General features: G+C 57.3%; 2 protein-coding genes across 2 annotated transcripts in view; both read left to right on the plus strand.

Annotated features, from left to right (window-relative positions):
- Positions 1–3496: 3496 nt before the first annotated feature.
- On the plus strand, positions 3497–27880 carry SARDH (sarcosine dehydrogenase). The gene is made up of 21 exons (XM_049773749.1): positions 3497–3586; positions 4395–4723; positions 5447–5625; positions 6666–6845; positions 7472–7595; positions 7728–7828; positions 10805–10909; positions 11608–11737; positions 12056–12142; positions 12296–12386; positions 13844–13985; positions 14342–14425; positions 15713–15826; positions 16999–17137; positions 18742–18855; positions 20042–20189; positions 21861–21954; positions 26419–26581; positions 26797–26965; positions 27220–27355; positions 27674–27880. Exons 2-21 carry the CDS (start codon positions 4405–4407, stop codon positions 27797–27799), a joined length of 2745 nt encoding a protein of 914 aa, XP_049629706.1. The 5' UTR covers positions 3497–3586; positions 4395–4404; the 3' UTR covers positions 27800–27880.
- Positions 24124–27978, plus strand: part of LOC126009287 (surfeit locus protein 1) — a 161258-nt gene continuing 157403 nt past the window's right edge. The window contains exon 1 of the mRNA XM_049773704.1: positions 24124–24169. Within this exon, the coding sequence (XP_049629661.1) occupies positions 24139–24169 (31 nt within the window). The 5' untranslated portion in view covers positions 24124–24138. The remainder of the gene's footprint in view (positions 24170–27978) is intronic.

Genomic DNA, 27978 nt, shown 5'->3' on the forward strand with positions numbered 1-27978 from the left:
CTCTCCCATTGGTTTGTGTCTTGCCACATGGATGTCCTGCTGCAAGGGAGGCTGGGAAATGTAGTTCTTAGATGAAGTTGCGATTAGTGGGGAGGTGGGAAGGTGGGTGGGAGCTGATGTGCTTTTCGAGCCTCGAACCCTGTGTGTTCTCATGGTCAGGCAGTGTTGCACCCATAATCTGACGTGTACAGGGCAAGAGTCACTGAGCTCTTAGGGCCTGGTGGCACCCATGTACCCAGTCCCTAGGTCAGTAACCCCTATTCTCTCCCCTGAGACTTTCCAGTCCCCAATCCACCCACACGCCAGCCTGCTCCCAACTTCCCTCTCGTACTGTGGGATTCACATGCTCAGCCCAACAGGGAGATATGAGTGGGACATCCAGGTTGGAATGTCCTCATGGGGAAAGGGAGCAGAGAGAGCTGAGAATGGGGGCAGAGTGAGGGAGGGACTAGGGGACAATGGGGTTCTCAGGGAGGAGGGCAGCGGGCCAGAGAAGAACTAACCTGAACGTGGGCAGCCCCTGGGGTCCCAACCCAACTGATTGGCTGCTGCAGATCTGCATAGCTGGGCCAGGCTGGCCACAGCTGTGGTTTCCTGATAACGGAGCAGTTGGGGATTCAGCTAGAACATTGGGAAGCCCAAAAAGTGCCCACTGGAGAAGAAAAGCAGGCTGCAGGGCAGACCCTGAGGGTCTGTGTCAAGGTCAGCAGGTTTTTGGGAGCACCTGAGGTTTCTGGGGTTTCCTGCCCAAGGGTGACCAGAGCCCCCAGGAATTGGGGAAGGAATAGCCAGACCCGTGGAGAAAGAGAACCCCACCTCTTCTCTGCTAGTACCTCAAGGTCCAGAATGAATCCTTGTGCCCTGGAACTTGGTCAAGAATAGCCAGTGGGGACTCGGTAAGTCTCAGGTGGAATCTGTGGGTGCAGCAAATTTTTGGAGTGGCTGGTTGGGTTACATCTGGCCATTCTTAAGGCTCACTCCTAACTGTACTCAGGAACCACTCCTGGCTGTGCTCAGCAGTTTCTCCTGGCTCTGTGCTCAGGGATCACTCCTAGAAAGCTCAGGGGACCCCTTTGGGATGCTGGGGAGGGAACCCTGGCTGATCATGTGAGAGTGAAGTGCCTTAACCCTTATACCATTTCTTCAGCCCCTTTGATTTTTTTGAGAGGGGATGGGCCATACCCAGTGGTGCTCAGGCTTACTCCTGGCTCTGTGCTCAGAAATTACTCCTGGCAGATTTGGGGCACCATATGGGATGCTGGGGTTCAAACCTGAGTAGACCACATGAAGGCAAATGTCCTACCTGCTGTGCTATCACTCCAGCTCCTGCTGATTTTTTTTTTAAATGTTGTTATTAGGAAAATAAAATCTTGGCCATGTGGATTCTGCCTCCTGAAGCTTTCCAGGTTCAGGGTGTAAGAAGTGAGGGCACACACTGGTCCTGAAGTTCTGACCACCCTAGGCACCACCAGGTGTGGCTCTTGCAGCAACTGGGGGGAAATTGTTCTGGAAGTTTTCCTGGTCCATTCTGGCTCAGGCCTGGCATCGCTTGTTTGTGTCCTGCCTCCCTTTTCTCTTTTTTATACTGGGTGCTCCAGGAGGGGCTGCCCAAGGCCACCTACAAGGTCTTGATTGTGTCGGTGCCATACCGTCGATGCCTAGGACATATTCTTTCCTCCCACCTCTTTCTGGCTCCACCTGAATCCAGCCCAGCCCAGGGCAGTAGGACAGGGAGTAGGACAGGGAGAGGGTTGCATACCAGAGACATGCCAGGCCTGACATTGGAACCTTGGCTATCCCCTGGAGCCTGACTGCAGGGCTCTGGGACCCAGGCGGGGAAACTGAGGATCTGCTAGGGAGGCCACCTAAGGAGGGGCATCATGCCACCCTGGCACTGGCTGGAGCTCCTGGACCAGCAGGTGTCAAATTCTACATGGTGACTAGCTCAGGCCGGCCCTGTGTGATACTCAGCCCTGGCTGCTGTCTCTATGTCAGCCCAGGAGGGGCCGGGCTTGGATCTCAGTGGCCATGGACCTGTGTCCTCCCAGGGGGCACAGGGGTCAATCCTGCCTCAGATTGCTTCTTCCTGCCCTGAAACCCTGCCCCTGGTGCCTTCCTCCTGGGCGTCCTGAAGAAGGACCAGCTCTGGGCACAGGGAGTGAGCAGAGCCTCTGTCTGCATGGACAGGATTGAAGTGGCAGTGCAGAATCAGACCAGAGCCTAGGCTACCTTCTCCAAGAAGTCCAGTTGGGTTGCCAATGAAGGAAGCCCGACTTGCTTAGTCAGTTCAGCCAGTGTGCAGGTTCTGTTCCAGTTTTTTGTTCTGTTTTGTTTTCGGACCACACCCGTTTAATGCTCAGGGGTCACTCCTGGCTAAGCGCTCAGAAATTGCCCCTGGCTTGGGGGGACCATATGGGACGCCGAGGGATCGAATCGAAGTCCTTCCTTGGCTAGCGCTTGCAAGGCAGACACCTTACCTCTAGCGCCACCTCGCCAGCCCCTCTGTTCCAGTTTTGAGCTGGCTTGCCATGTGGCTGAGCTCCTTCCTCTCTGGACCCTGGAATCCCTGTCATGGATCCCTGGAAATGGGGTGGAGGATGGGGGCTGGGCACAGAGAAGTGGGGCTCAGGGCCAGAGCCCTGGAGGGCTTAAGCCTGAGCCAGGGCCTCACCACCTACCCCCACAACCCAGGCCCCAGACTTTGCTGCCTTCCTGGGGCAGAGCCAGCTCGACTGGGGGACCTGGCCCCGGGCCCTGTTTGCGTAGCATTGTGTGGGCAGGGGCAGGCAGGGCTACCAGGTCCACCCACAGAACCCGGAATCCCAGTTGGGAGCTGAGGATGGGAGAACAGTGCCAGGGGCGCTGCTTCCTGCACTCTTTTGGGCATCTGCCCTGGCCAGAGGCCCAGCAGCCTGCAGGGGGTCGGGGGTGGAGTGCGCAGGGCGGGTGGCCTGGGCCGGGTTGGGCAGTGTTGGGGGTGGACCAGGGACAGGCATGTGGGTCTGGCCAGTGTTTGGGGGCTGGCCCAGGGCGGGTCCTGGGGCGGTCCTTCTGAGATGGGCAGGTCGGCCAGAGCCGAGGATTCAGGCCTGGCTAGTGTCTGGGGGCGGGGCGGTCAGTTCCGGCTCCGGAGAAGGAGGCCCCTTTGCTGGACTCTTCGGCAGCTGCGCCCAGAGGCACAGCACAGCCTCCTGCAGGGGTCTCGCAGTGTCTTTGGCTGCCCCATCTAGTGGGTGGATAGCCAGCCTGAGTGTGGGTGACAGGCAGGCTGTGGCCAGCACCTCCCTCGAACCCCTGTCTCCTGACCCCAGCCCCTCACACTGAACCGGGCTGCACAGAGCCTACATTCCCCACGGAGGGGCCAAAACCAGTTAATATTAACTTGCTTCCTGGCCCACAGCGCACCACAGCTGGGGCACAGGGCACGTGGCAGCTGTCCGAAGTGGAGCCTGTTGGTGCAGCCGAGCAGGGTTGAGTGTCCGCGACCCGCGACTTGGGTCACACTCTCAATCCTCCCTCCTCGTCCTCTGCAAGACCCTCTCCGTGGCTCTGGTCCGGCCGGGTGCCTCCAGGACTAAAGGTACAGGTGGGTACCAGCAGGCAGTAGACTGGGCAGATGCCACCTGGGCACTGAGACTCTGTCCCAGCTGCATCTCAGCTGTGAGGGTCAGGCCTCCCCTCCAAACCCAACCCAGGAGTATGGGGGACAATCGGGGAGAGGAGACGAAGGCCTATCTCCCTGCAGTGACCCCCATGAGCCCAGCAGCCTGGGTCTTCCTGGCCAAGACAGGAATCAAGGCCATGCCAAGTAACCCCACTGGTCAGGCTGGAGCATGGTCCCCCTACCCCCAACTGACTCTGGGGGTCCTGTTCTCCCTGAGTGGGCAGAACCCTCTCCAGGGCAGAACCTGAAGAACCTTCCTAGGAGGACTCCTTGCCCACTGTTCACTTTACTTTCCTGTTGGAATTTCCAGTCTGGGGCAGGGGCTAAGAAAACGATGCAGGAAAAGGAGGTCCCCAGCTACAAACCCTACTTCCCAAGCAGGGCTGCAGGGCAGAACCACTGGGCTATGGAGCCAGAAATGGGTGACCCTGACCTGCAGGCTTCTCCCTGGGCTGCCTCACCCTGACCCCATGTTCTGGGACACCCATCCCCCATCTCTCCAGGTCTGTCACCCCCTCTGATGGGGGACTCTGCCTTACTTGGGGCTACTGGAACCCCTGCCTCAGCTTCTCATCCTATTCTCCAGTCAGCCTCCGCCCTCTGCCTTCTCTCTGTTCTTTCTCTGTCCTCATCCCGACCCCTCATGAGCTCCGTGTCATCTGTCATCACGTGCATGGTGGGGACATGCCCATACTGGGGTCCCCTCTTATGTGGCACCCCGTCTCCCCAGCCCCATTCCCATGGCCTCACTGAGCCGAGCCCTGCGCGTGGCTGCCGGCCATCCCCGGAGCCCTTCCCGCTGCCTGGGACTGCGTCCACTGAGCAATGTGGCCGGCGCTGGGGCCGAGAAGAACGTCCCCTACCAGCGGACCCTGAAGGGTGAGGATGAGGCAACTCATGGCCCCAGCAGGCCCCTGCCCAGCACAGCCGATGTAGTGGTCATCGGCGGGGGCAGCCTGGGCTGCCAGACCCTCTACCACTTGGCCAAGCTGGGCGTGAGTGGGGCAGTGCTGCTGGAGCGGGACCGGCTCACCTCTGGGACCACCTGGCACACAGCAGGTAGGGATGCAAGGTGTTGGGGATGCAGAGGAACGCCAGGAGCAGGGTGCCATGGGGTGTGGGGGTATGGGTGGATGCGGTGCCTGAGGTCCAGGGATCAGGGTGTGGAGGGAGCGGGGGACACTGGGCATGAAGATGCAGGTACATGGAGGGAAGTGTGACAAGGGACAGTGATGCAGAGTGGTGCACAGAGGGAGTGATGAGTATGGATACGATTTAGGGCACATATTGTAGGGATGGGTATGGATGTGGATATAGGGATTATTATTGGTGTAGATACAAGTGAGTACAAGTTGGATAGATATGGGTACAGGGTGGCAGGATGTGGGGACATTGTGGTATAGATGTGGGGACAGGGTGGGAAGGAAGTGGGTACAGGATGGGCAGGATGTGGGGACAGCAATAGACAGGTCTATGCTCCATGGAGCCAAGCTGAATTCACAGCCACTGGCTTGAGCAGAAGCTGAACAGTAGAACCGAGACAAGGGCCAGCCTGGTGTACCCTCATCTGCTCTGAGACCCTGGATCAAGGCTGTCAGAGACTCTGAATTTCCACTGCATGTGTGCCCATGGGGCCCGGCCTTAAGCTGCCCGGACACTCTCTCACCCACCAAACCTCCGAGTTTCTGAGGCCTTCAGGAAAAGATAGCCTGTGCCCAGGTTTGGGCCAGGTGCTGGGGTGTGGTGCCACACCAGGCACGCACTAATAGGGTCCTCCACCAGGCCTCCTGTGGCAGCTTCGGCCAAGTGACGTGGAAGTGGAGCTCCTGGCACATACACGTCGAGTGGTGAGCCACGAGCTGGAGCAGGAGACGGGCCTGCACACGGGCTGGATCCAGAACGGGGGCCTCTTCATCGCCTCCAACAAGCAGCGCCTGGACGAGTATAAGCGGCTTATGTCGGTGGGTGTAGCCCTGCGGGGTGTGGGTGGGGGATGGCTGCATCCCTGGGATGGCCCTGGGGCCAAGCTTCCTGCTGCAGGAGACCCCAATTTCGGGGCAATTAAGGGCGAGAGAGTTTCTCCCTGCCCCAGATTTAGGCCTGGGGAGACCCTGTTTGGGAAGCGGCATGTGGACGTCTTCCTTGAAGGATTCCCAGATTCTAAAATCCCTCCAACATCGACACCCTTCTCAGCACTGCAGCCAGAGTCTCAGAGCTTAGTGCGTGGTTGCAAGGGTGGTGCAAGGGAGCTTCTGGGGCTCCACCACCAGAAGAAGAAACAGCCTGGCCCACTTCTCCCCACTTATCACTCACCTGGCTTGATGCTCTGAAGGTGGCCTCCTGGTACTCCAACCTTTCAGCTCAACCCCAGGACAGAGGCAGAGTCAGCTCTGCCAATTCTGCTTTGAGATTCTCAGAGAAGCTGATTGGCTCAGCTCATCACCCTCTGGGCGGAGCTTGTCTTGGTGGATCCTGGGGATGCCGGATTGGCTGTTCTTGGACCAATCTGTGGCATGGGGGCTTGGTCTCCCCATCAGCCCTGTCCTTCTGGAACCAGGCCCAGAGGAGCAGAGTCTGGTCTCATAGTTTGTTTGATAGAAAATGCCCTTTTGTAGCTGGAGCAAAAGCACAGCCGGGAGGACTTTTGCCTTGTACATAGCAGATCTGGATTCAGTACTCAGCATTATCCCATAACGTCCTCTAAGTCTGCCAGGAGTAATTTCTGAGTTCAGAGCCAGGAGTAATCCCTGGGAGCAGCTGTGTGAGGGGTCCCCTGTCCCAAAACAAAAAATGTCCATGTGCCTCAGGGATTGATCTAAGCGTTTTAGCCAGCTTAGTTTTAGGGACCATGGCTCTCCTGGCGGTGAGTGTGGGCTGGCAAAGCGCCTCTCTGGCCGCCTCGAAGGACAAGGGGCCCGTGGGCATCTGACCAGCTTGGGCTTGGGTGTGGGACCGTTCCTGGGACCCTCTGGGACTCAGGACCGGTCTCATGCCTCCCCAGCTGGGCAAGGCCTATGGCATAGAGTCGCATGTGTTGAGCCCTTCGGAGACCAAGTCCCTGTACCCGCTGATGAACGTGGACGATCTCTACGGAACTCTGTATGTGCCACAGGACGGGACCATGGACCCAGCGGGCACTTGCACAACCCTCACCCGGGCTGCCACCGCCCGCGGGGCCCAGGTACTGCCTGCCCCACTCCCTTGCCTTTCTGCCTACCTCTGCGGGGTCCTACCCCCACTTCTTCCCTGGGATCCCCTGCAGAACAGGTGAGGACCCCAAATTCTTTTGAAGGGGCTTTGTCTCAAATGTCACCACTTTGCAGAAAACGTACACAACAAGAGCTTGGCACAGTTGCTTTTTATTTATTTTGGTTTGGGGGCCACATTGGGAGATGCTTAGGGGTTACTCCTGGCTCTCACTCAGGAATCAATCTTGGCAGCATTGGGGGACCATGCGGGATTGTGGAACCCAAGTTGGCTGCTTGAAAGGCCAGCGCCCTCCCTGCTGTACTTGCTGTGGCCCCAATTGTTTGGGGGAGACATCTGTTTGTTTTTTGGGTATCCCGTGCCCCTTGCTGTAGGGGTGATGGGGTCAAATGTCTTGAGGCTGGTTAAATGAATCTATTTTCAGTCATTCTATGGGAAAGGGTGATTTACAACCTTTTGGGGACCAGTTCTGCAAGTTGAGAGCACCTGGGTCTCCTTCCCTTGTACCGCCAAAAACTTGCATGGGGATATGATGTCCCAGGTCTCCTGGGGGTGGCTGTATCCTTGGAGTTCCCACCCACCAAGTTCAGCTCCCTGCAGGTCATTGAGAACTGTCCAGTGACGGGCATTCAGGTACGCACAGACGACTTTGGGGTTCGGCGAGTGGCCGCTGTGGAGACAGAGCATGGGACCATCCAGACACCATGTGTGATTAATTGTGCAGGTAAGAGCCAGTTCTTCTGCTTCAAGAGATCCACCCGAGTCCCCTGAACCTGGATGTTCCAGGGAGGGGTCTGGGTGCAGGTGCTCTGCCTGTCACCAAGGCGAAGCCCCCCAGCCTTTGCTCTGTTGGCAGGAGTGTGGGCCAGTGCTGTGGGTCGGATGGCTGGGGTGAAGGTGCCCTTGATCGCAATGCACCATGCCTACGTGGTCACGGAGCGCATCGAGGGTATCCAGGTGAGCAGAGCGGCAGTCGGGGGAAGAGGGGATGGTTGTCACAATGTCTGGGCCTCCCAGAGGACTGTCAAATGTGGGATTCAGGCTGAGATGGAGAGCCTAGCAGAAATAGGCACCCATCTGGCCAGCAGGGGTCACCACTGCCCTGCACTTTGCAGCGAGGAGCCTAGTCTGGGCCCAGCCCAGCACTGCCCCTGATCCATCCCCCTGGCCTGCAGAGGTCAGTGGGGAAGAGAGAAGGGTTCCCCCTCAATCCTTCAGCTCTGTGTCCCCCATTGCTGATTTTATATATGGGGGCATAGAGGACAGGAGGGTTGGGAGCTGGTCCCGGTGCTGGGGGCCCCCAAAGCATAGACTCCCACCTCTGACTTTTGCAATGACATTAGGGTCCAGAGAGTGACCAGTGCTAAAGCATTTTCATTGCCCAGGGCTGATCCCTGTTCTATCTCAGCTCACAGAATGTGGCCCTGGGGTCACCAAATCCTGAGGAAGTGGCTGGTCACCCCAACCTGCTTCCTGGGCCCCACATTGCACAGCCAATCTGTGGGCCGAGGTTACCTGCATGACCCAAGTCACCTGAGCACCACCAGGAAAGGTCCCCTCCCTAAAAAAATGTTTGGTTTTAGGCCTGAGTGATAGTACAGCAGGACACTGGCTTGCAAGAGCTGACTCTGTTTCAGTTACTGGCACACCTATATGGTCCCCTGAGTACCACCAGGAATTATTCCTGAATGCAGAGCCAAGATTAACCTGGCACTGCCGTGTGTGGCCCAAATGCTAAAAATACAGTTTGGTTTGGTTCTCAGCATCAGTGTCTGAAGATAGCTTCGAATACTGTCCCCCCTGAAAGAAGTATGCTCGGAGTGTTTTCTTGTAGCTTTTAGCAGTTTGTACCAATTGTTTAGTTTTCTTTGCAACAATTACTAATTATCTTCATCTATAACTATCCATCCACCCTCCACCCAAGAATCTGTCTTTCTGTTCACCTGGCAGTGTCTCTTAGCAGCTCCAACCCTCGTTCCTGCCCCTGCTACCTCTCCTTTGTTTTTGTTTTTGTTTTTTGGGCCACACCTGGCGATGCTCAGGGGTTACTCCTGGCTGTCTGCTCAGAAATAGCTCCTGGCAGGCACGGGGGACCATATGGGACACCGGGATTCGAACCAACCACCTTTGGTCCTGGATCGGCTGCTTGCAAGGCAAACACCGCTGTGCTATCTCTCCGGGCCCTGCTATCTCTCCTTTGTCTCTCAGTCTCTTGTTCTGGAATCCTCCACTGGACTCATTTCAGTGCAGTCTTACATGCGGGGCTCCTCACACAGCTTTCAGGGGTCATGAGGGCAGTGTGTTTCTGGGGTTCACACTTTGGGGCATGGTTTGGGACCTGGTGGGCCTAAGACTGAGTTATGGTTCCAGCCCATGTCTCCTTAGTTCACAGGACCCCTATCACCGCCCTCTGGAGTCTGAAAGTGCTCTTTCTTGGCCATGCTGTCGCTGTTCCACCTGCATGTGGACTCTTGGTTATTAGGAGGGTTTCGGGCTGCATTCTAGTGTGGGGATAGTGGAAGACTCTGCTGGGTCAGGGAGCAAGAACTCCTGTCTGGAAGGAGCCTGACAATGGTTTCTGGAATCTTCCACAAACCACTATTATTTCCAGGAAAAGACGGTCTCTGTGGGGAAATAGCAGATCCCTTGGGTACCCCATGTGGTGCTGGGGATGGATTTCAGGGCAACAGTGTGGGCCAGGAGGGGCTGCATGATATGCAGGGTAATGTGACATCATCTTTCTGGGCACAGTGGTGTAGCCCCTCCCAAATGCATAGTCACACTCACATTTGCCCACATAATGAACACACATTTGCATATGCACACATATACTCCATGTTTTATACACATTTACACTTATGTGCACTCTCACAGACATGTGCATACCAACATTCACACACACCTGCATGCTCACATGTTGTATTAAATAATTAATTATCGATCTGGATGGAGATGGATGGTGAAGGATGGATGCCTTTGTCCTTAGGCCCCGGCCACGTGGCTTCATCCCCCATCAGCCGGCGGGTCTGGGGTTCAGGAAATCGACGGGTATTGAACTCACTCACAGGCAGGCATCAGGAAGCATCAGCTTTATTCATACCCTATCCACCACATGTGTGTGGCCTACATCATAATCTTTCAAGCACTAGTTATTCTTGGCCCTGCATCTTTTTTTTTTTTTTTGGTTTTTGGGCCACACCCGTTTGACGCTCAGGGGTTACTCCTGGCTATGTGCTCAGAAATCGCCCCTGGCTTGGGGGGGACCATATGGGACGCCGGGGGATCGAACCGCGGTCCTTCCTTGGCTAGCGCTTGCAAGGCAGACACCTTACCTCCAGCGCCACCTACCCGGCCCCTTGGCCCTGCATCTTAACTCCTTTCAGCCATCTTCCTTTGACCTCCATGCTGATCAAAGACCAAAAGAGGCAAAGACCCAAAAGCCAGAGAGCCCAGCAGGGCAGAACCCCTAATCCCCTGGCTTAAAGGCTTATCTACCTTTTCCAAGACCCCACCCAGGAATGGGCGGGGTCTTGCAGGTAAGGTCAAGTTACCTAGGAAATATGGGTGGGGGATGAGGCTTCACTCACACATTCTCACACGTTATGTTATATTATGCATACACGTGTATGCTCTCATATGTCTTTGCCCCACCACAAAGGCACCAGGGGTTGCCCCAGTGCAGCCTTGCTGTTTGAGGGGCAGGGCCAGGCTTGTTCAGTGCCCTCAGTCCTGAGCCCAGGTTATTGCCCCCACTCTGTGTCCCTTGCATTCTCCATGCTGGCTCAGAACCCACCCTCTGCCAGAGCCCCCCCCCCCCAGTTCTCTACCCCTGTGTCCTTCCTCTCCCACCCTGTCTTTGCTGCATGGGTGTGGTAAGGAAGAGTTGAGTGGGGGGGCCCCTGAAGACCCATGACCCCTCTGTTCTACCTTTAGAACATGCCCAACGTCCGCGACCATGATGCCTCAGTTTACCTGCGCCTGCAGGGAGATGCCCTGTCCGTGGGGGGCTATGAGAACAACCCCATCTTCTGGGAGGAGGTAAGGAGGGGAGAAGAGGGGAGGGAAAAGGAGGAAGAGAGGTGGGGGAGAAGAGGTGAGGTGGGAGGAAGGGTCATACTGGGGAGAGAGGAAGTGAGGTATGGGAAGAGGTGAAAGCAGGTGAGGGGAGGAAGGGAGGAGCCTGCCTGCCTCAGCCCAGAGCCTTCCATATATTTCTCTAGAGAAAGGAAGGATAGGTGCCGCTCTTATAACCGTGGCCTGTCCACACCTGGCTGGCAGCAGTGTCTAGGGTAACACCAGCTTTTGGGGGTCCTGGGACTGCCGGAGGCTCAGGAAAATGGGTGAAGGAGGAGCAGACTCAATTGAAGGCTGTTTCTCAGCCAGACCTGTTAGAGAGGAGACAAGGGGGGGCTTCCCAGCCCATCCTTACCTGGGAGCACATAGGGTCATTGGCTCCTTGGGGTGACCCCAAAGGGCAGGAGGAGCCAGCCAGATCCTTCCTGACTGGTCCACAAACTCCATGCTAACCCCTCACATAGACCCCTCACATGGACCCCTTACTCTGTCCACTGACCCCACCCTCCTTACTGACCCCTGCATTGACCCCACTGATCCTCACTGACCCCACACCCACACTGGCTCCGCTGAACCACACTGATCCCATGCTCCTCGCTAACTCCCTCTGAACATGCTGACCCCTGCTGACCCTGCTGACCTCCGCTGACCCCTGGCCACAGGTGTCGGACAAATTTTCCTTTGGCCTTTTCGACCTGGACTGGGACGTGTTCATGCAGCACATCGAGGGGGCCATCAACCGGGTGCCTGTGCTGGAGACAACGGGCATCAAGTCCACTGTCTGTGGCCCAGGTGGGCAGGGCGACCTGGTCAGCCTGGGTGCTCGGGGCTCACCCTACACCCTGCACCTGCCCAGTGCCCTGGGCTTTAACCCTGCAACCCCCACATCGCTTCCAAATCCCTTGGAACCTGGTGCAGGGAGGAAGGGGTCCCCAACAAGCAGACCCCAGATGCAAAAGCAGGTAGAAGATTTCCTGGAGGAGGCGGCATAAGCTGGTATTGAGGAGGGGTAGTTAGGCCCGTGCTCCAGCTTCTGCCCTCAGATGGTGTGTGGCCAGGCAGCTTCACCCCTCCCTGAAGAGTTCTTCATGCCCTCTCGCCCCCATGCAGAGTCCTTCACCCCTGACCACAAGCCCCTGATGGGGGAGGCCCCTGAGCTCCGTGGCTTCTTCCTGGGCTGTGGCTTCAACAGTGCTGGTGAGTGAGTGGAGGGCGAGCAGGGGAGTCTGTGGACAGGAGCACTCAGGGATGAGTGTGGGTCAGGAAGTTGGTGGGGGGGGAGTCTCTGCAGACAGGAGCACCCCAGGGGTGGCCCACAGGCCGGGCCCCAGCTCATGGCTGGTCCCGCAGGCATGATGCTGGGCGGTGGCTGCGGGCAGGAGCTGGCCCACTGGGTGGTGCATGGGCGTCCCGAGAAGGACATGTACGGCTACGACATCAGGTGAGGCCACGGAGCACTGGGCACGGGGTCTTCCCCGTAATCTGGAGGGCCCATGGAAGAGGCATTAACAGAGACAGAGGACCCATGGGTGGTACTGAGGTGGCCTGGAACAGGTGGGGGGCACCTAGGGTAGAGCTACAGTGTGGCCAGTTGTCCCACAGTCCTCTGTCCCCAGTGCTTCCAGCTGTCAGGAGCAGGCACTGGTTGCAGCTGTGAGTATCCAGCCAGACTTGCTGCAGGTCTCCCTGAGGTCTCCCTGGGGGTAGAGCTGGCTCAGCCCCATGCACCTCTCCCACCTCAGCCACCTTCCTGACCTACCACAGATGGCGAGTGGCCCCCACACATGGCCCCCAAGTCCTTGGTGCAAGCACGGGGGGGGGGGCCCTTCCACACACCTACCAGGGGTGAAATATTCCAGAAAGAATAAGCTGCAGGGCAAGTCCCTGCCTGCTTCAAACTCTAGATGGGGAGGTGGGGATGCCTTTGGGAGAGGGGCAACTGATCAGATGCTCGGATCAACCAGCCAGCCTAGAGGCTCAGAACACCCCATTCCCCAGCAGTTGCAGTACATACACCAGAAACTTTGCTGCTCTGGGCCCTCACACAGAGGGAGACAGTGGGGAGCTGTCTTGGGGGACCCCACTGGATGAGGGAACTGGACAGACCACCTGGGGGCTGGCACAGTGGGATCTCCTTTAAGGATTCAGGGGTATCTCCCCACTTACCAGCATCCCAGTGCTGGGTGAGGAGGATCACTCCTTTTGGAAACATGGGGTGCCCTATCACCCACCCCCACTGTGCGACCTGTCAGCCCCTCCCCACCTCAGATTGCCCAAGTGGTCTTTCCACAGTCCCAGGGAGGGGCTGTGAATGGGCTCACACAGACCAGCCCCAAGTGAGCCTCTTCCTTTCTGGAGATTTGCAGGGGTGCAGGGCTGCAGTGATTTTTTGGTCTGCTCTCCTGATACCCCTACTGTGGATCTCCGGCAGGGGCACCTGGATGTGGTGGTCAGGGGTCCAATTCCCCCATGAACCCTCATGCCTGGGCAGGCTGCTGGGACAGGCAACTGTACCCCTGAGGGCCATCGAGACCCTGATCCCAGGAGAAGCTGGACTCTGGGTGAACATGAAGGGCCAGCTTTGCTCTGGAACTTCAGGGACTGATGGGGGACAACATATCCTCTGGGGACCCTATGTGCTCTGAGAAACTTGGGGGCCCCATGTGCTCTGAGGTGTTAACCAGCTCACACCTTAAACTGGGTCTTTGCATCAAGTTTTAAGCATCAGCTTACATCAAGCTTCAGCAGAGCCTTTGGGCTTCCAAGTACCCCCGTGCCTGAGTTGGGGTGTGCGGCAAGGCCTTGTCAGGGTCAGTGACTGCTTCTGTGCACAGGGGGGCTACTGGTCACAGGAGTGGGGTTTGAGGGTCGAAAGGGGTGACGTCCAACTCCCCCTAGGCGCTTCCACCACTCGCTCACAGACCACCCACGCTGGATCCGAGAGCGCAGCCACGAGTCCTATGCCAAGAACTATTCAGTGGTCTTCCCACATGACGAGCCACTGGCCGGGCGTAACATGCGGAAGGACCCACTGCACCAGGTGCCCCCACCCGTGGGCACTGTCACCCGGTCTGGCGACAGGACCCTCTGCATTAGATCTTACTCCCTTGACCCTAGACCTCACCCCCTGACCCCATACCTTACTACCCTGACCCCTAGACTTCTTCCCCCATGACCTCATACCTGCCCCATTACCTTATTCCCCCTGACCTCACTCCCCATGACCTCATCCCCCTACCCCAGACCTCACCTCCCACTCTGCTCTATCCCCAGAGAAGACCCAAGGTGGAGGGCTCTGACAGGAATCAGGGTCCCAGTTGCTCAGTTCTCACTCAACCACAGTGAGTGGACCCTGCCCAGGGTCAGCTGGCCTGACCCATCCTTGTCTCTGCTCAGGAGCTTCTGGCTCGAGGCTGCGTGTTCCAGGAGCGGCACGGCTGGGAACGACCCGGATGGTTTAATCCCCAAGGCCCGGCTCCTGTGAGTGTGCCCACCTCTGTGTGTGCGCACACACAATCATAGTCACACACTTGTACTTTCGCATGCACACACAATCACGCTCACACTTCTGTACACACAATCACTTTCTCATACTCACACACAATCACATATAGAATCATTTATACACTTGCAATCACACCCTCTCACATGCACACACAAACACAATCATATGCTGAATCATTTACACGCAATCACACATATACTCACACACTCAAACACACACTGAACCCTACACTCACACACAATCACACACACGGAATATTCACACATACACAAATACACACAGAATCATTTATAGACATTGAGTCACACACAATCACACATACTCATCTGCACACACACAAACACATTGAATCACACACTCTCACAGCCAAACACATGCGCTCAACCACACGCGCACACACACACTCAAATACACAGCTTTACACACATTTGCTCTCTGTCTCTGTCTCTCTCTGTCTCTGATTCTTCGTCTCTCTCTCTCTCACCGTCCTGCCCATGTCCTACGCCACCTTCAGCTGCTTCACAGACACTCCCTGGCATTGCCTGCGGCAGTTGGGATCTGGGTCCCCAGAGGCTGGCGTGGGTGGGAGCAATGCCTGGGCCCACATGCCCATCTCTGCTGTCACCATCCACAGCTCGGAGTGGCTTTATGGCAGTTTTAGCAGGGGAAGAAGTGGGACCCTTAAGGGATTCAGGGCCTGAGGGCGCAGGGTGTAGGTCCTGTGGGACTCGGGGTATAAGTCCTAAGAGACTTGGGGTGCAGGATCTGGTTAGTAGGGGTGGGTGGCAGGAGCCAGCCTGAAAAGCCTCAGTGGCTCCCCGTGAGCCCAGGGGACTGCTGGCAGGACATTGCCTCATAATCATCCCGAGGCTCTGGGGCTGCTGATGATAGGTGTCCCGAAAAAACGTCTCTCTGGGGTTGGATGTCCTTGCTGGGGTTTCAAGGACAGGGAAGGCTACTGAGTGCTCCAGGGAGATTCCCCATCCTGATGTGTGTAGGCAGGGAGAAGGGAGAGAGGAGGGAAGGAGGAGGCAGAGGAGGCACGGGGGAAGAGGGAAAGAGGAGGAAGGGGGAAGAGGGAGGGAGATGAAGAAGAAGAGGGAAAGAGGGGAGGAAGGGCAGAGCAGGGAAGGACGGGTGGAGGGATGAAGTGGGAAAGGTAGAGAGATAATAGGAGGGAGAGGAGGGAAGAGAGGCCAAGCAGGGCTGGGAGCAAGAAGAGGAGCAGAGGAGCAGGGAAGAGTCCCATGCTGTGTCTGCAGGTCCAGGACTATGACTACTATGGTGCCTATGGGCAGACACTCCGCAAGGACTCCGTGTACCAACAACTGCTGGGGGCCGAGTACACCTTCGACTTCCCACCCCACCACCACGTGGTAGGTGATGACTTCCACCCCTGCTCCCTCCTTGCACGCCATCTTTGCTGGCTCAGCGGGACCTCTGGGGACCCCACAGACTCCAGATCCCTCACCCTGTTCCCGAAGGGGAGGCTGATAAGCAGAGGCAGAGGAGGCTGTGGAACGGGGTATGGGGCACGTGCTCCCTGAGCTGGGAAGCATTTCTGTCCTGCACCCACGCAGGGTTGTCTGGAACTTGGGCTGGGGGAAGGTGCGTGTCGGGGTGTGGAGGGCCTGTTGCCAACTTGGTTTCGGGCTTTCAGCCATCGCCACCCACCCAACACACACTCACTCAACTTGTCCCAGGCGGAGACAAGCCTGTATCTGCATGCTGCACCCCTGCCTCCCTGTCTGTCCTGGGACCTGCTGGTCTCTGCTATCAGGGCTTGCAGAGAGGAGGCCACATTGAGGGGTGGCAGGGCTAGGGCGCTGGCTCTGGGCCTCAGGACTGGCAGACCTTCTGGTGCTGGAAAGCCAGCAGCCTGGCTCAGACCATGTGCCCATTCCTGGACTCCTGTGACTGGAGGTATGGGGGATTGATCCCCATGCCCAGGAGAGGGATCAGGGTATCTGCCCTGTGTCACTACAGTGCCCTCTTCTGGTCAGAGGAGGAACAGCAATGTCTGCCAGCCCCAGTGCCCACTCCAGCCACAGAGTTCAGCCCAGGGCATCAGCAGAGTGGGGGTGGTCCTGAGGGTGGGTGGAGGGGGAGCTGTCTCCTCCAGGCAGTTTTCTCAGAACCCGAACCTGGAGCCTAACTTGGGGCCTGTTCTAGGCTTTTCTGCATGGGAGCAGTAAGGACTGGTGCAGAAAAGACCCACATGGTCCTGTGCCTCTGAGGGCGCCCATCCCCATGCATCGATGGCACCCACTGTCCCTCCTGACTCAGGAGGGCACTGCCCCAGCCCCTAACTCTCCTTTCTCTTGCTAGCCCTGGTGGGGGCCCTGTAGGTGCTTCAGTCACTGTCACTCTAGTGGACCCCCCCCCCAGTGCTGCCCCTGAGGTTCTGACTCTGGTTCTGAGCTGAGCCTCCAGATTTTCAGGGTTCTGAGATTCCTGTAGTGGATGGGGCATGGGTGTGCAGAGCTGAACCTGCATGTCTGGGGACAGCTGTGTCACTGATTGTGGCTGTCCACCTGGAACCTTCCAGATTAAGCAGGAGTGCCTGGCATGCCGAGGGGCAGCGGCCGTGTTCGACATGTCATACTTCGGGAAATTCTACCTGCTGGGCCCTGATGCCACCAAGGCCGCAGACTGGCTCTTCTCTGCACACGTCAGCCGCCCCCCAGGTACACTGTTGTGCAGGCTGTTGGGCGCAGCAAGGCAGTGATGGGGTTGATGTCTGTCTGGGGCCCGGGGCTCCCTTGGCAGATCCTTGGCATCCTGGTTTCTCTGCCCACTCTCTACCCTCAGGGCTATGCCAAGGTTTAGGTCTCAATGCCTACCTCTCTCCCTTCTGCTGCTTCTCCTCCTCCTGCTCTTTCTCCTGCTTCTCTTTCTGTTCCCTCTCCTCCCTCCAACTATATTCCGGCCATTAGTGACTCCCCCTGGACCAAAAGCCCCCCACCCTACCCCATGAATGTGGCCCACATGTTAGTTTCCAGGATGCACTCACAATTCAGGGTGAATTGTGTGCAGTGAAATGTGGATTTTGGTAGAGGAGGGCTAGTTGTTTGTCCCAGAGAATGTCTAGGGTCTTCACACCTTTGCACCTACCTGACTTTCTTCCCCTAAATCCCTTCTCCTCTGGGGCTACCACTCTGGCCCTAACTCACCCCCATGATGGTGCCCAGAATTACCTCAGCTGCTTGTATGGTGTCAGCCCTAAACTGAGGTGCCTCATGTCTGCTCTAGGGTTCCAAGGCCTGTCCCTTCCTTCAATGACTCCCCTCTTGGGGAGTAGGCTCCCCCACCAGTGACTCTCTGTGGTCTATTTGCTTCTCCAGAGACTCCAAACTTGCTCACATTCAGTCATTCCAGGGCTAGGTGAGGTCCCTACAATCTTGGAGGTGACAGTTCCATACGTCACACCACCTGTCAGTCAGCTAGTTCATAAATGTGCCATGCACCCCTATGCACCCCTCCTAGCCCCAGACCAACGCACCCGACCCATCCCGACTTCATCTTTACTCCCTCCATCCGCTCTCCTCCTGCAAGTCACCCAGTCCTCTTCCTCACCCGACTGTGTCCACTCATCCTCACCTACTTCCATAATCCATCACCCATCCATATACTCACCCACTGATCCATTCACACCCACCCACCCATCCATCTATTGACCCAGTCATTATCCATCCACCCATCCACACACCCATTTACCATTTATCCACCTGTCATCCACCTATGGACTCACCTTATAGCCAACATCTCCCCATCCACCCTTCCACCCATCCACCTACTCACCCACCCACCCATCCGTTCATCAGTCCACATATCAGTTTATATATTCATCCATCCACAACCCTTCATTTCCCCCTTCCTTCCCTCCCTCCCTCCCTCCCTCCCTCCCTCCCTCCTTCCTTCCTTCCTTCCTTCCTTCCTTCCTTCCTTCCTTCCTTCCTTCCTTCCTTCCTTCCTTCCTTCCTTCCTTCCTTCCTTCCTTCCTTCCTTCTGTCTCTCCACCTTTCATTCATTTTTTTTTATTTTTTGGGGGGGCCACACCCATTGATGCTCAGGGTTAGTTACTCCTGGCTATGCGCTCAGAAATTGCTCCTGGCTTGGGGGAACCATATGGGATGCCAGGAGAATCAAATCACGGTCCATCCTAGGCTAGCGCTTGCAAGACAGATGCCTTACCTTTAGCGCCACCACTCTGCTCCCTCCACCCTCCATTCTTATGTCTGCCCCTCCATCTGTCCGCTCACTCAACCTTCTCCCCTCTCCCCTTTCACAGGCTCCACAGTATACACCTGCATGCTGAACCACCGTGGGGGCACGGAAAGTGACCTCACTGTTAGCCGCCTGGCACCCGGCTCCCAGGACTCGTCGTTAACTCCTGCCTTTGAAGGTAAGAAATGTGTCCGGGGAACAGTGATACTTATTCTGATGCCCCAGCTCATCTACCAACCTCCTCCTCACTCTTTCCACTTAAACGCACCCCAGTGATGGGGGCCTCATTGCTTGTTCTTGCAGACAAGGTGGGCTCACTCAGGAAGGAAGGGTGGTAGTTCTCATTGCTGGGGGGCATTGCCACCTCAGAAATGGGGTGCAGGGAAGGGAGCTCAGCTTGTGCCCCTGGGGAAAAGTCCCAGCGTCTCCAGAAAGCCCAGGAGCTTGGGCTAGGGTATGACTTTGTGCTCCAGCAGTTTTGCCTCTTTCCTGCGAGCTCAAGGGACCTGGGCCCCCTCCTGAGTAGTGGTGAGTAATAGGGGAGCAAGGCAAGTGGCTCATTGGTTAACCAGGTCAGCTCCTTCCCCCTCAGCCTGCCTGTGCTGCTGTGCTGTACTTAGGGGATAGCATCAGGAATAGCAGGAGGGGCACATGGCAGGGTCACACCGGGGACAGTGGAGGGGCCTGTGGGCATCACTGCTGAGAGCTGGGGAGAGGTCAGGGCATGTGGAGATGAGGTGGGGTACGAGGTAGGATCCCAGGGATGGACAGAACATGGTGCTCCTCCCCTCTCTCCTCCTCCTACTCAGTGCTATGGAAATGGGGGTACCCAGGGCTTTCTGAGCCCTGTGCTGACTCAGGGGGACATAATCCATTCATTCATTCCTCCCTCCAGGCAACCTGGGAGGAGAATGCAGGAAGAGAAGTGTGGGCAGGGAGTGGGAGTCAGGAGGATGAGACCCCGGGAAGCATTTGAGCAGAGCTGGGGAGGCTTCTTGCAAGAGGTGGTGGGCATGAAGGACAGCCTAGCATCTTGGGCCTTTGCTTCCCAGACCTGCTCTCCCCCTCATGGGAGGGCCCCACTTCTTGGGCACAGACAGTGGCTGGGACTCAGCCTCCTAGCTGGCTGGCATGACCCTGAAACTGTGGGTACCCAGTGGACTCCTATATGGCTGCTCTGCCCTGTCCCCTGATGACCCCTGAGTCTTAACACCCCTGAAATACAAGGGCAGACTCCAGACTGGCCAGTTCTGGGATCTTCTACCATTTCCTACTTGGGAGTGGGGGTTCTGGGGAAGGGAACATAACTTTCTATTACTCCCCAGGCAGTGCTCGGGGCTCAGCCTAGCTTCTCTGCCTTGCAGGTGACGGCTATTACCTGGCAGTGGGTGGGGCGGTCGCCCAGCATAACTGGTGCCACATCCAAACGGTGCTGCAGGACCAAAAGCTGCGGTGCCAACTCTTGGACTGCTCCGAGGACCTGGCTATGCTCAGCGTTCAGGGTCCTGCCAGGTGAGCAGCTGGGGGCCCTTGTACCAGGCATACGTGGGCTCCCCAGGGCACCCAGACTCGGTGGTTCCCCAGGGGACTAGATCTCCAGGGGTTGCTCTGGTTTGCTGAGAGTCCCATGGGCAAACACAATCCACGTTTCTGCCAGGATGGAAATCTGTCTCCCAGGTCCACCGTCCCATTCTCAACACCACCCACTAGCAGAGCAGAGCATGGTGACAGGACTGTGTGTTCTGGAAGGGGCCCCTGGCCTAGGGAATCAGGAACCAAAGCCCTGGGACCCTCCCTGGGCCTGGGCTGTTGGGAGCAGCTTCGAGAGCAGTAGAGCAGAGAGAGGGGGACTCCAGACAGAAGGTACCCCTCTGAGCAGGGGGGGCAGTCAAACAGTGGAAGCACAAGGACTACAGGCTGGGCAGAAGGGCAGGAAAGGAGGGTCTGGGATGCAGAGATTTCAGGGTGGAGGTTGGAGGCTCAATGCTGTCAAGCATCGGGGGACACAGTGTCAGGGCTGGGAGTGGAAGCTGGAGGCAGAAAATTCAGTACTATGCACAGTGTGAGGAGGCTAGGGGGGAACCTGCACCCCACCTCCAGGCATGTGGGGAGTGACAGGGTAGGTGGAGAAGGATGGACAGCCCCTCCCTGAACCCCTCCTGGGAGCCCTCTTCCAGTCACCCTATTTTCTCTTGTGAATACATTTTTCCCTCCCGATAAGGGGACCTGTTCCCCTGTTCCATGCAGTCATGGGCACCCTGGGGCCTTGGGGAGGGAGTGCTGGATCCTGAAAATCGAGGATATAGGTAGACCTGTGGCTCTGAGCAGATGCTGACAGGGATTGGAAGTCTCCCCAACCCTATGAAACTCCTTCTCTGCCAGGCATGGTCTGGCATGGCCCTGAGGGTGCAAATACCCAAAGCAGGCTGTTATATAAGGATCCCCAGAACAGGCTGCCAGCTGGGGTGTGTGGGAGATAGCTGGGAGCGCTGGGGTGGAGCACCTGGAACCCCTGAGGGCAGGGGTTGCTGCAGCCATCATGTGCACAAAAGGGGCTTCCTGAGGCTGCACAGGGGTGAGGGCCGTTTGGCTTTGGAAATGGGGGCTGCAGACAGTTTGAGGCACTTCTCAGGTCTCAGGAAGCCCAGACAAGGTACAGCTGTCTTAGACTCAGTCGGGGAGGGCTTCCTGAAGGCGGTATGACCTGAGCCCAGATGAAAGAGCAATAAATAGTTAAATAGGGTCAGGAGTCCTTTGGGTGACAGCCCAAGGGGCTGAATGTGACTGTGTAGGACCAATTGCAGGAGGAGAAATGGTGGGCAGTTGCTCATGCCTTAGTTTACCTGTCTGATAAAGGGGCACACCTGGTACTCCTGGGCCCTGCAGGCCTCTGACCTGGCTGATCTCCTTGTGTCACACTTCCAGGCCCTGTGCCCAAGGGTCAGTCCCAGCAGTGCCAGTAGACCCAAGTGAGTCTGAGTGGACGCTGAGTCTCCTGCCATTGAGGCCAGGCCCAGCCCCACAGTACCTCCGTCAGGTTCTCATCACCCTGACTGTGGTTACAGCACCCCACTGCGGTGTGCATGAATGAAGCCCAGTTTGCTCCTCTGCTAGCCCCAGCCCAGGTTCCCTCCTGCAGGCCCATGTGGCCCTGGCTGGCCCCTGAGAATGTTTCTTCCACAGCCGGGCTATTCTCCAGGACGTGCTGGACGCAGACCTGAGTAATGAGGCCTTTCCCTTCTCTACCCACCAGCTGGTCCAGGCTGCCGGACACCCGGTAGGGACCAATTACTGCTACTGGGTGGGACTGGAACTGGGGGAGCCCTGGACTTGTCTCCACACTCACGGCTGTGCAGATCTGGGGTATGAGGTATAAGTAATGTTAGGGCTCCCAAGATCAGGTCCCCCAGAGCCTGGACTAGCCTATGCCCGATGACTTTTGTCCAGTGCCTATGGTTGTCCAGGAGTGGACAGTGGAAGGGGAGTCCCGGGGTCCTCACCAGCCTCCACTGTCTGGGGAAGACTCAGGCCTCAGGGCTTGGCCCCAATGGGCCCCTCCCAGGGTTTGGACATTCTGGAGCGTCTTGTGCGTGCTTTTGAGGATGTTTCTGCCTGGTGGGGACAGCAGTGAGGATGGGGTCCGGCTGTTCTGAGAGCAGACATGGGCCAGGCTGTGGGGTGGGGCCCCCTTCCCTCTTCTGTCCCCTATGGGATCATCTAGGGGTCCTGCACTGCAGGTGGCGGGAGCGTCTGGCGGCTAGGCCTGTTATGGAGGAAACGGGCCTCCCAAGAGGTCCCTTGATAACCCAAATCCAGCTGCACAGCCTATGGGCCTGGCTCTGCTGAGGCCTCTGGGGCAGGAAGGGGGTGTCTGTCTCACTAGCTTCCTGCTGCCTGCCCAGACCAGAGAGGCGGGTGCTTAGGAAGAGCAGCACAGCGTATCAGGCAGCTGTCCTGCCGCATCTGGCCTATCTGGAGCAGAGGCTATGAACTGTGGGGTGGACAACATACCAGTTGCTTGTATATTGAGGAGTCAGTGGGGGTGACAGGTGGAGCTTCCCTCAGCCCTGCCTAAGGTACCTCACACACAGCTCCAGACAGCCATTCCTGCTGCCCCTGGCTGGCTGACTGCACCCTGACCAGATATGCCTAGGAGGACCCTCCAGAGTACAGGGTAGAGTGCAGACATGTTGGTAGCTTTTGGGGTGCCTGGCTCAGGTGTAGGGTGAAGACATGGTGGGGGCTGCTGGGATGCCCTGTGTGTGTGGAGGTGCCCTGTGTGTTTATAGGGATTGGGGGCCCTGCTGTGGGTGCAGACTGCTACCTGGCTCAGAAATCTCTAGAGGATCTGCCTGCCTGGTGCTGAGAGGTGCCCAGCCCCCTATACCCACCCAGCTCTGACCTGGACCCCCTTCATGCCCAAGCAGTCACTATACCCCAACAGGGGCAGCATGACCTTGGGGGTAGTCTAGGGGTCACAGTGCGTCGGTGCTGGAGCTAGAGTTGGGGTCGGGCATCAGGGCTGATGCTGGGTCAGGGAGAGGCATCCTAATGGTGGAGGCGGGGTCCCTAGCAGCAGCAGTGCCTCTTCCTGGTCTGGGGTCAGTCCTGCCTTGGCTGCAGTTCCATTGATAACCTCTGACTAGGCCGGGCCAGGGTCACCACAGCAGCATTAGCTGTCCAAGATCCCAGGGGTGGTGGCCGAAGCCTGGTTAGCACTAACTGAGGGACTGAGCAAGGGACTCTGCCCCAAGGGGGAGCCCAGCCTGGACTCCATCTTATCTAGTTTCCTCAACTGTGTCCAGAAGAGAGTCTGAAAGGAAAGTGCCTAAGCATGGGGGTTGGACCGGTTCAGGGGTCACGGGGACCCAACTAAGGGGGTCACAGGGATCCATGCTGGCCATGTTCTCTGCACAGAAAGGTGGACCAGAGCCCAGCCTGGGACTCTGCCAGCTAGTGCTTGGAACTCCACAGCACATTCTTCACTGGCCCCTCCTCCCTGGGGGATTCTCCTGACCCTCCTTCATGCAGGAATCTAGATCTCACTCTCCCCCTGCCCCAGTTTCTTGGGCCCCCCAGTCCCTTAGTCGCCCCCGCCCAGAGGCCAGGATAGAGTCAGGATGCTTCTGGTCTATCCCTGATGGTGACCACTGAGATTTCCTATATTGCCCCCTTCGAGCCCTTCTGTGGACACTAGTCTATTTAGCGCCAAACTTGGTTCCTTTTCTTTCCTGGGGGCACTTCCAGCAGCGTTGGGGGGTTGCTTCTGGTCTCACTGGCTTGACTGCAGACACAGGTTCTGGTTCTGGGGGCTACCACTGGGCAATGCTCAAACCTTGCAGTGCTGGGCATCAGACTCAGGGCCTTGTGCTCCCAGACATACCATGACCACCCATCCATGGATGGGTCAGGGGTTCTAGCCCTGCCAGCATCAGCTCCATTGCCCACAAGTGCTGAATGAATGTTCTCTCTGCAGGTGCCCCTGGGCACCTACCTGTCCCCCTCTGCTCTGGTGGGCATACCACAGCTTAGGGCCATGTCCCGTGGCCTCTGCTCCCCTGGAGTGAACTCTGTGTCCATGCAGGAAAAGCGGAACACCCACAGTACTAAGGCAATGCAGGACAAATCTCAGCTTGTCCGGGGTTCAGATGATCTCACCGCCTCTCTGCTCTGTCCTCCGTTTTCACAAGATTTGGAAATTGGGATGTTGGTTCCCCCAAGATGCAGTTTGAAACTCCTGCAGGAAGTTTTTGTTCCTCCAGGGTGCTATGGGGGGGGCAGGTACAGAGAGCATAGGGTACACGGGGGAGTGAGCAAGACTGGTGTGGCCATTGGCACCCGAAGTGCCCTGTTCTGGCCTCTCAGCTGCCCTGTGCTCTCTCTCTCTTTCTCTGCTCCTCTGCAGCCCCATTTTGGCCCCTTCATTTCCTGGTGTGGACCCTCTGTTTCTCCCGCCAATCTCTGCCTCTGAATTCTTTTGGTTATTTTGGGTTATTTTAGCCCCAACTGTAATTGGGGGAGATATTCGGTGGGAAAGGGGTTGGAACAAACTTGGTCACAATTTCTACTAATGACCAAGGATTTCAGGTGGGGTAGGCTCGTGGTAGTGGGGGTGTCCTGTATGTTTATAGTGGCTGAGGGGCCTCACTGTGGGTTTCTGAGTGTTGCCAGGACAGCATTTCTAGGAAAGTGACTTCACCAGTGCTCACAGACCTGGCCAGATACCCCTCTCCTGCCCACACTCCCCTCCCTGGCATATGGTACCCCTCCATATACCATCTTTCCTGGCTTTCCACTTTACTATGGGGACCCCCTGTGTGAGGGAATAGCACCTCAACAATCTGTCACATAGAGATAATGCAACTGGTCAGGGGATGTAAGATAATGCAACTGGTCAGGGGGTATGTAAAAAGTATGTAAAAGGGAGCCCGTTGGCTTAACCTTGGGGGCCAGGGACGCTATGGAGGCCCCCATGGTCCACTCTCCCCTCCCAGTGAAGCTTTGGAAATGATTTTCCCTCCAGAGTGAGGTTGGCTCCAAACCCTCAATTCCTCTGAGGCTAAAATTAGAAGCCTTTTGGCTTCGTTTCCTGGGCGGCTGGGCGCAACAGGGCACAGCTGGGTTTTGCCAATTCCCAGGGGGCTGGATGTCCACTGGGATTTGCAGTTGATCGGTTCAGTGCTCAGGCCAAGGGGCACTACAGACGGTCTCAGCTTCACTGCTCACAGGCTCCTGGAGTGGCCACACACACAGGTGTAGTGCAGAATCAGATGGTATAGCTGGTCTCCAGCTAGGGGAGGGTCCTATCCCCTCCCCCAGTGGGAATGAGAGGGCTCTCAGCTGTGTTTGGGCTCAGGCAGGTTGTGTGGGACACACTGGCCTCATGACACACAGAGGTAGGAACCTTGGCCTTTCCCAGGGTGCAGTGGTCCCTTGGTAGTGGCCTCGTTCCATGGAACATGCTAGGAGCTTGGCCTGGTCACTCCATGGAGTCAGGGGCCTTGCCACAGTGACCACAAACACAAACACAAACACAGTCACAGCCTGTCATCTGTCAGGGCCCCTGAACATGATGTGGCTGACTAGCAAGACCACAGTGGGACCCGATTGGGGGAGGCGGCAGGACCCCTCAGCTCTCTCTGTCACAGCTCGTGTAGTGGTGGGGGACCCGGGCTCCTTCTCCAGCCCAGTCCAGAGCTTTTCACTGGTCCAGAGCAGTGTGTAGGCCTGCTGGGAGCAGAAATCCTGGCTATTGGCTCAACACAAGAGGGAGCACCCTACAGCCTCTGGCCACTACTTTTGAGATACGGAGAAGATATGAGATATGACCATATTTTGAGATATGGTCCCCAAGACTGGGTCATCAATGCTTAGGTAACTCAAACTGGTGAAGTGACCCATAATAGACGAGAGACCAGAGGCCAGAGTGATAGCACAGCTGGGAGGGTATTTGCCTTGCCTCAGCCTACCTGAGTTCCAACCTCGGCATCTCATAGGGTGCCCAGAGCCTGCCAGGTGTGATCCCTGAGTACAGAGCCAGGAGTAAGCCCTGAGCACTGCTAGGTGTGGCCTAAAAACCAAACTTATGGGGCAGACAAGAGAGACACCCACGCGTGGGTCTCCCATGGCTGTCTGTTGCACCTGCCCAGAGGCAGCACATCCCCTTATTCCTGCCCTAAACCCTGTACCCTCTGGAGACCTCTGGGTGCCCTGGGCTCAGATCTGAGTGGCCTGTCCCCAGGTGCGAGCCATGAGACTGTCTTTCGTGGGAGAGCTGGGCTGGGAGCTTCACATTCCCAAGGCATCTTCTGTGGCTGTGTACCGGGCCCTGATGGCCGCAGGCGCCCGCCATGGGCTCGTGGATGCTGGCTACCGGGCTATCGACTCCCTGAGTATTGAGAAGGGTGAGCACAGGCTGAAGTGCAGTAAGGAGCATAGTGGGAGGGGTGCATGGTGGGGGAGGGCTGCATGGTACCACACACTCCCAGCTTTCTCCCACTCTTCAGCCTTCTTGTCTCCGCCCTCTCTTCCCGGGATGCCTGGAACCAAGCCCTGTACACGGGTGGGGTCACAGGGGTGGAGGCTGCCCCCACAGGATCCTGAGCAACCTGCCCCTCAGGCTACCGCCATTGGCATGCTGACCTGCGCTCAGATGACAGCCCCCTGGAGGCCGGCCTTGCCTTCACCTGCAAGCTCAAAGCCAACACCCCCTTCCTGGGCCGCCAGGCACTGGAGCAGCAGCGGGCAGGGGGCTTGAGGCGACGCCTTGTGTGTTTCACTGTGGACGAGTGAGTGGAGGGGAACCCCACGCCTCCAACAATGGCTGTCATAGAACTGGTGGGGACAGAATGGGGATAGTGGGGGTCAGAGGGACAGTGTGGGTTGGGGGACAGTTTGGGGGGGGTCAGAGGGACAATAGGGTCAAGGGGACATTGGGGGATCGAAGGGACAATTGAGGTTTGGGGGTATAGATTGGGGGTTGAGTGAGACATTGTCCCTTCCTGAACTGATGGCCCCTGGGTCTGTGCCCCTGTGCCTGCAGAAAAGTGCCCATGTTCGGCCTGGAGGCCATCTGGAGGAATGGCCAAGTAGTAGGCCATGTGCGCAGGGCTGACTTCGGCTTCACCATAGACAAGACCATCGCCTATGGCTACATCCGGGACCCCAGCGGGGGACCTGTGAGTCTTCCCCCCCCCAGCTGGACCCCTTTACTGGTGTCTGTTTGGACCCATCCACTCTCCCACACCCCTCAGAGAACCTTGGGTGGAGATGGGCCAAGAGGGACAGTGGAACTGTCAGGCCACATGCCACAGGTGGGGCCAGGGTGAGGGGTGCCATCTCCCTTCCCCGGCCTCACCTGAGGGTTGCCCTTTGTCTGGGTACAGGCTTCCCACTGGCCCCATGAGCTGGCCCTGCTGTGGGGTTCACTGAGGCAGACACAGGGATGGGAAGGGGAGGGGTCAGCCACCAGGACTGAGTGCCCCCTATCCCCACAGGTCTCACTGGACTTCGTGAGGGGCGGAGAGTACGCTCTGGAAAGGATGGGGGTATCCTACCCTGCCCACGCCCACCTCAAGTCCCCCTTCGATCCTGACAACAAGAGGGTAAAGGGCGAATATTGAGGTGCTGGAGAGATGTGGGGAATGGGCAGCAGCACCCAGCAGCTAGAGTCCAGAGACGCTCAATAAACACCCTCAGAACCACTGTGCCTTTCAGCCATGCTGGGCCTGATGGGTCAGAGGATTTGGGGGTCTGCATCTGTCCATTGTTGGGTGCCCTGGGGACTCAGGGGCTGGAACAG

Source organism: Suncus etruscus, chromosome 5 (genome assembly GCF_024139225.1).
Source record: "Suncus etruscus isolate mSunEtr1 chromosome 5, mSunEtr1.pri.cur, whole genome shotgun sequence".
In the NCBI taxonomy this organism is placed as follows: Eukaryota; Metazoa; Chordata; class Mammalia; order Eulipotyphla; family Soricidae; genus Suncus; species Suncus etruscus.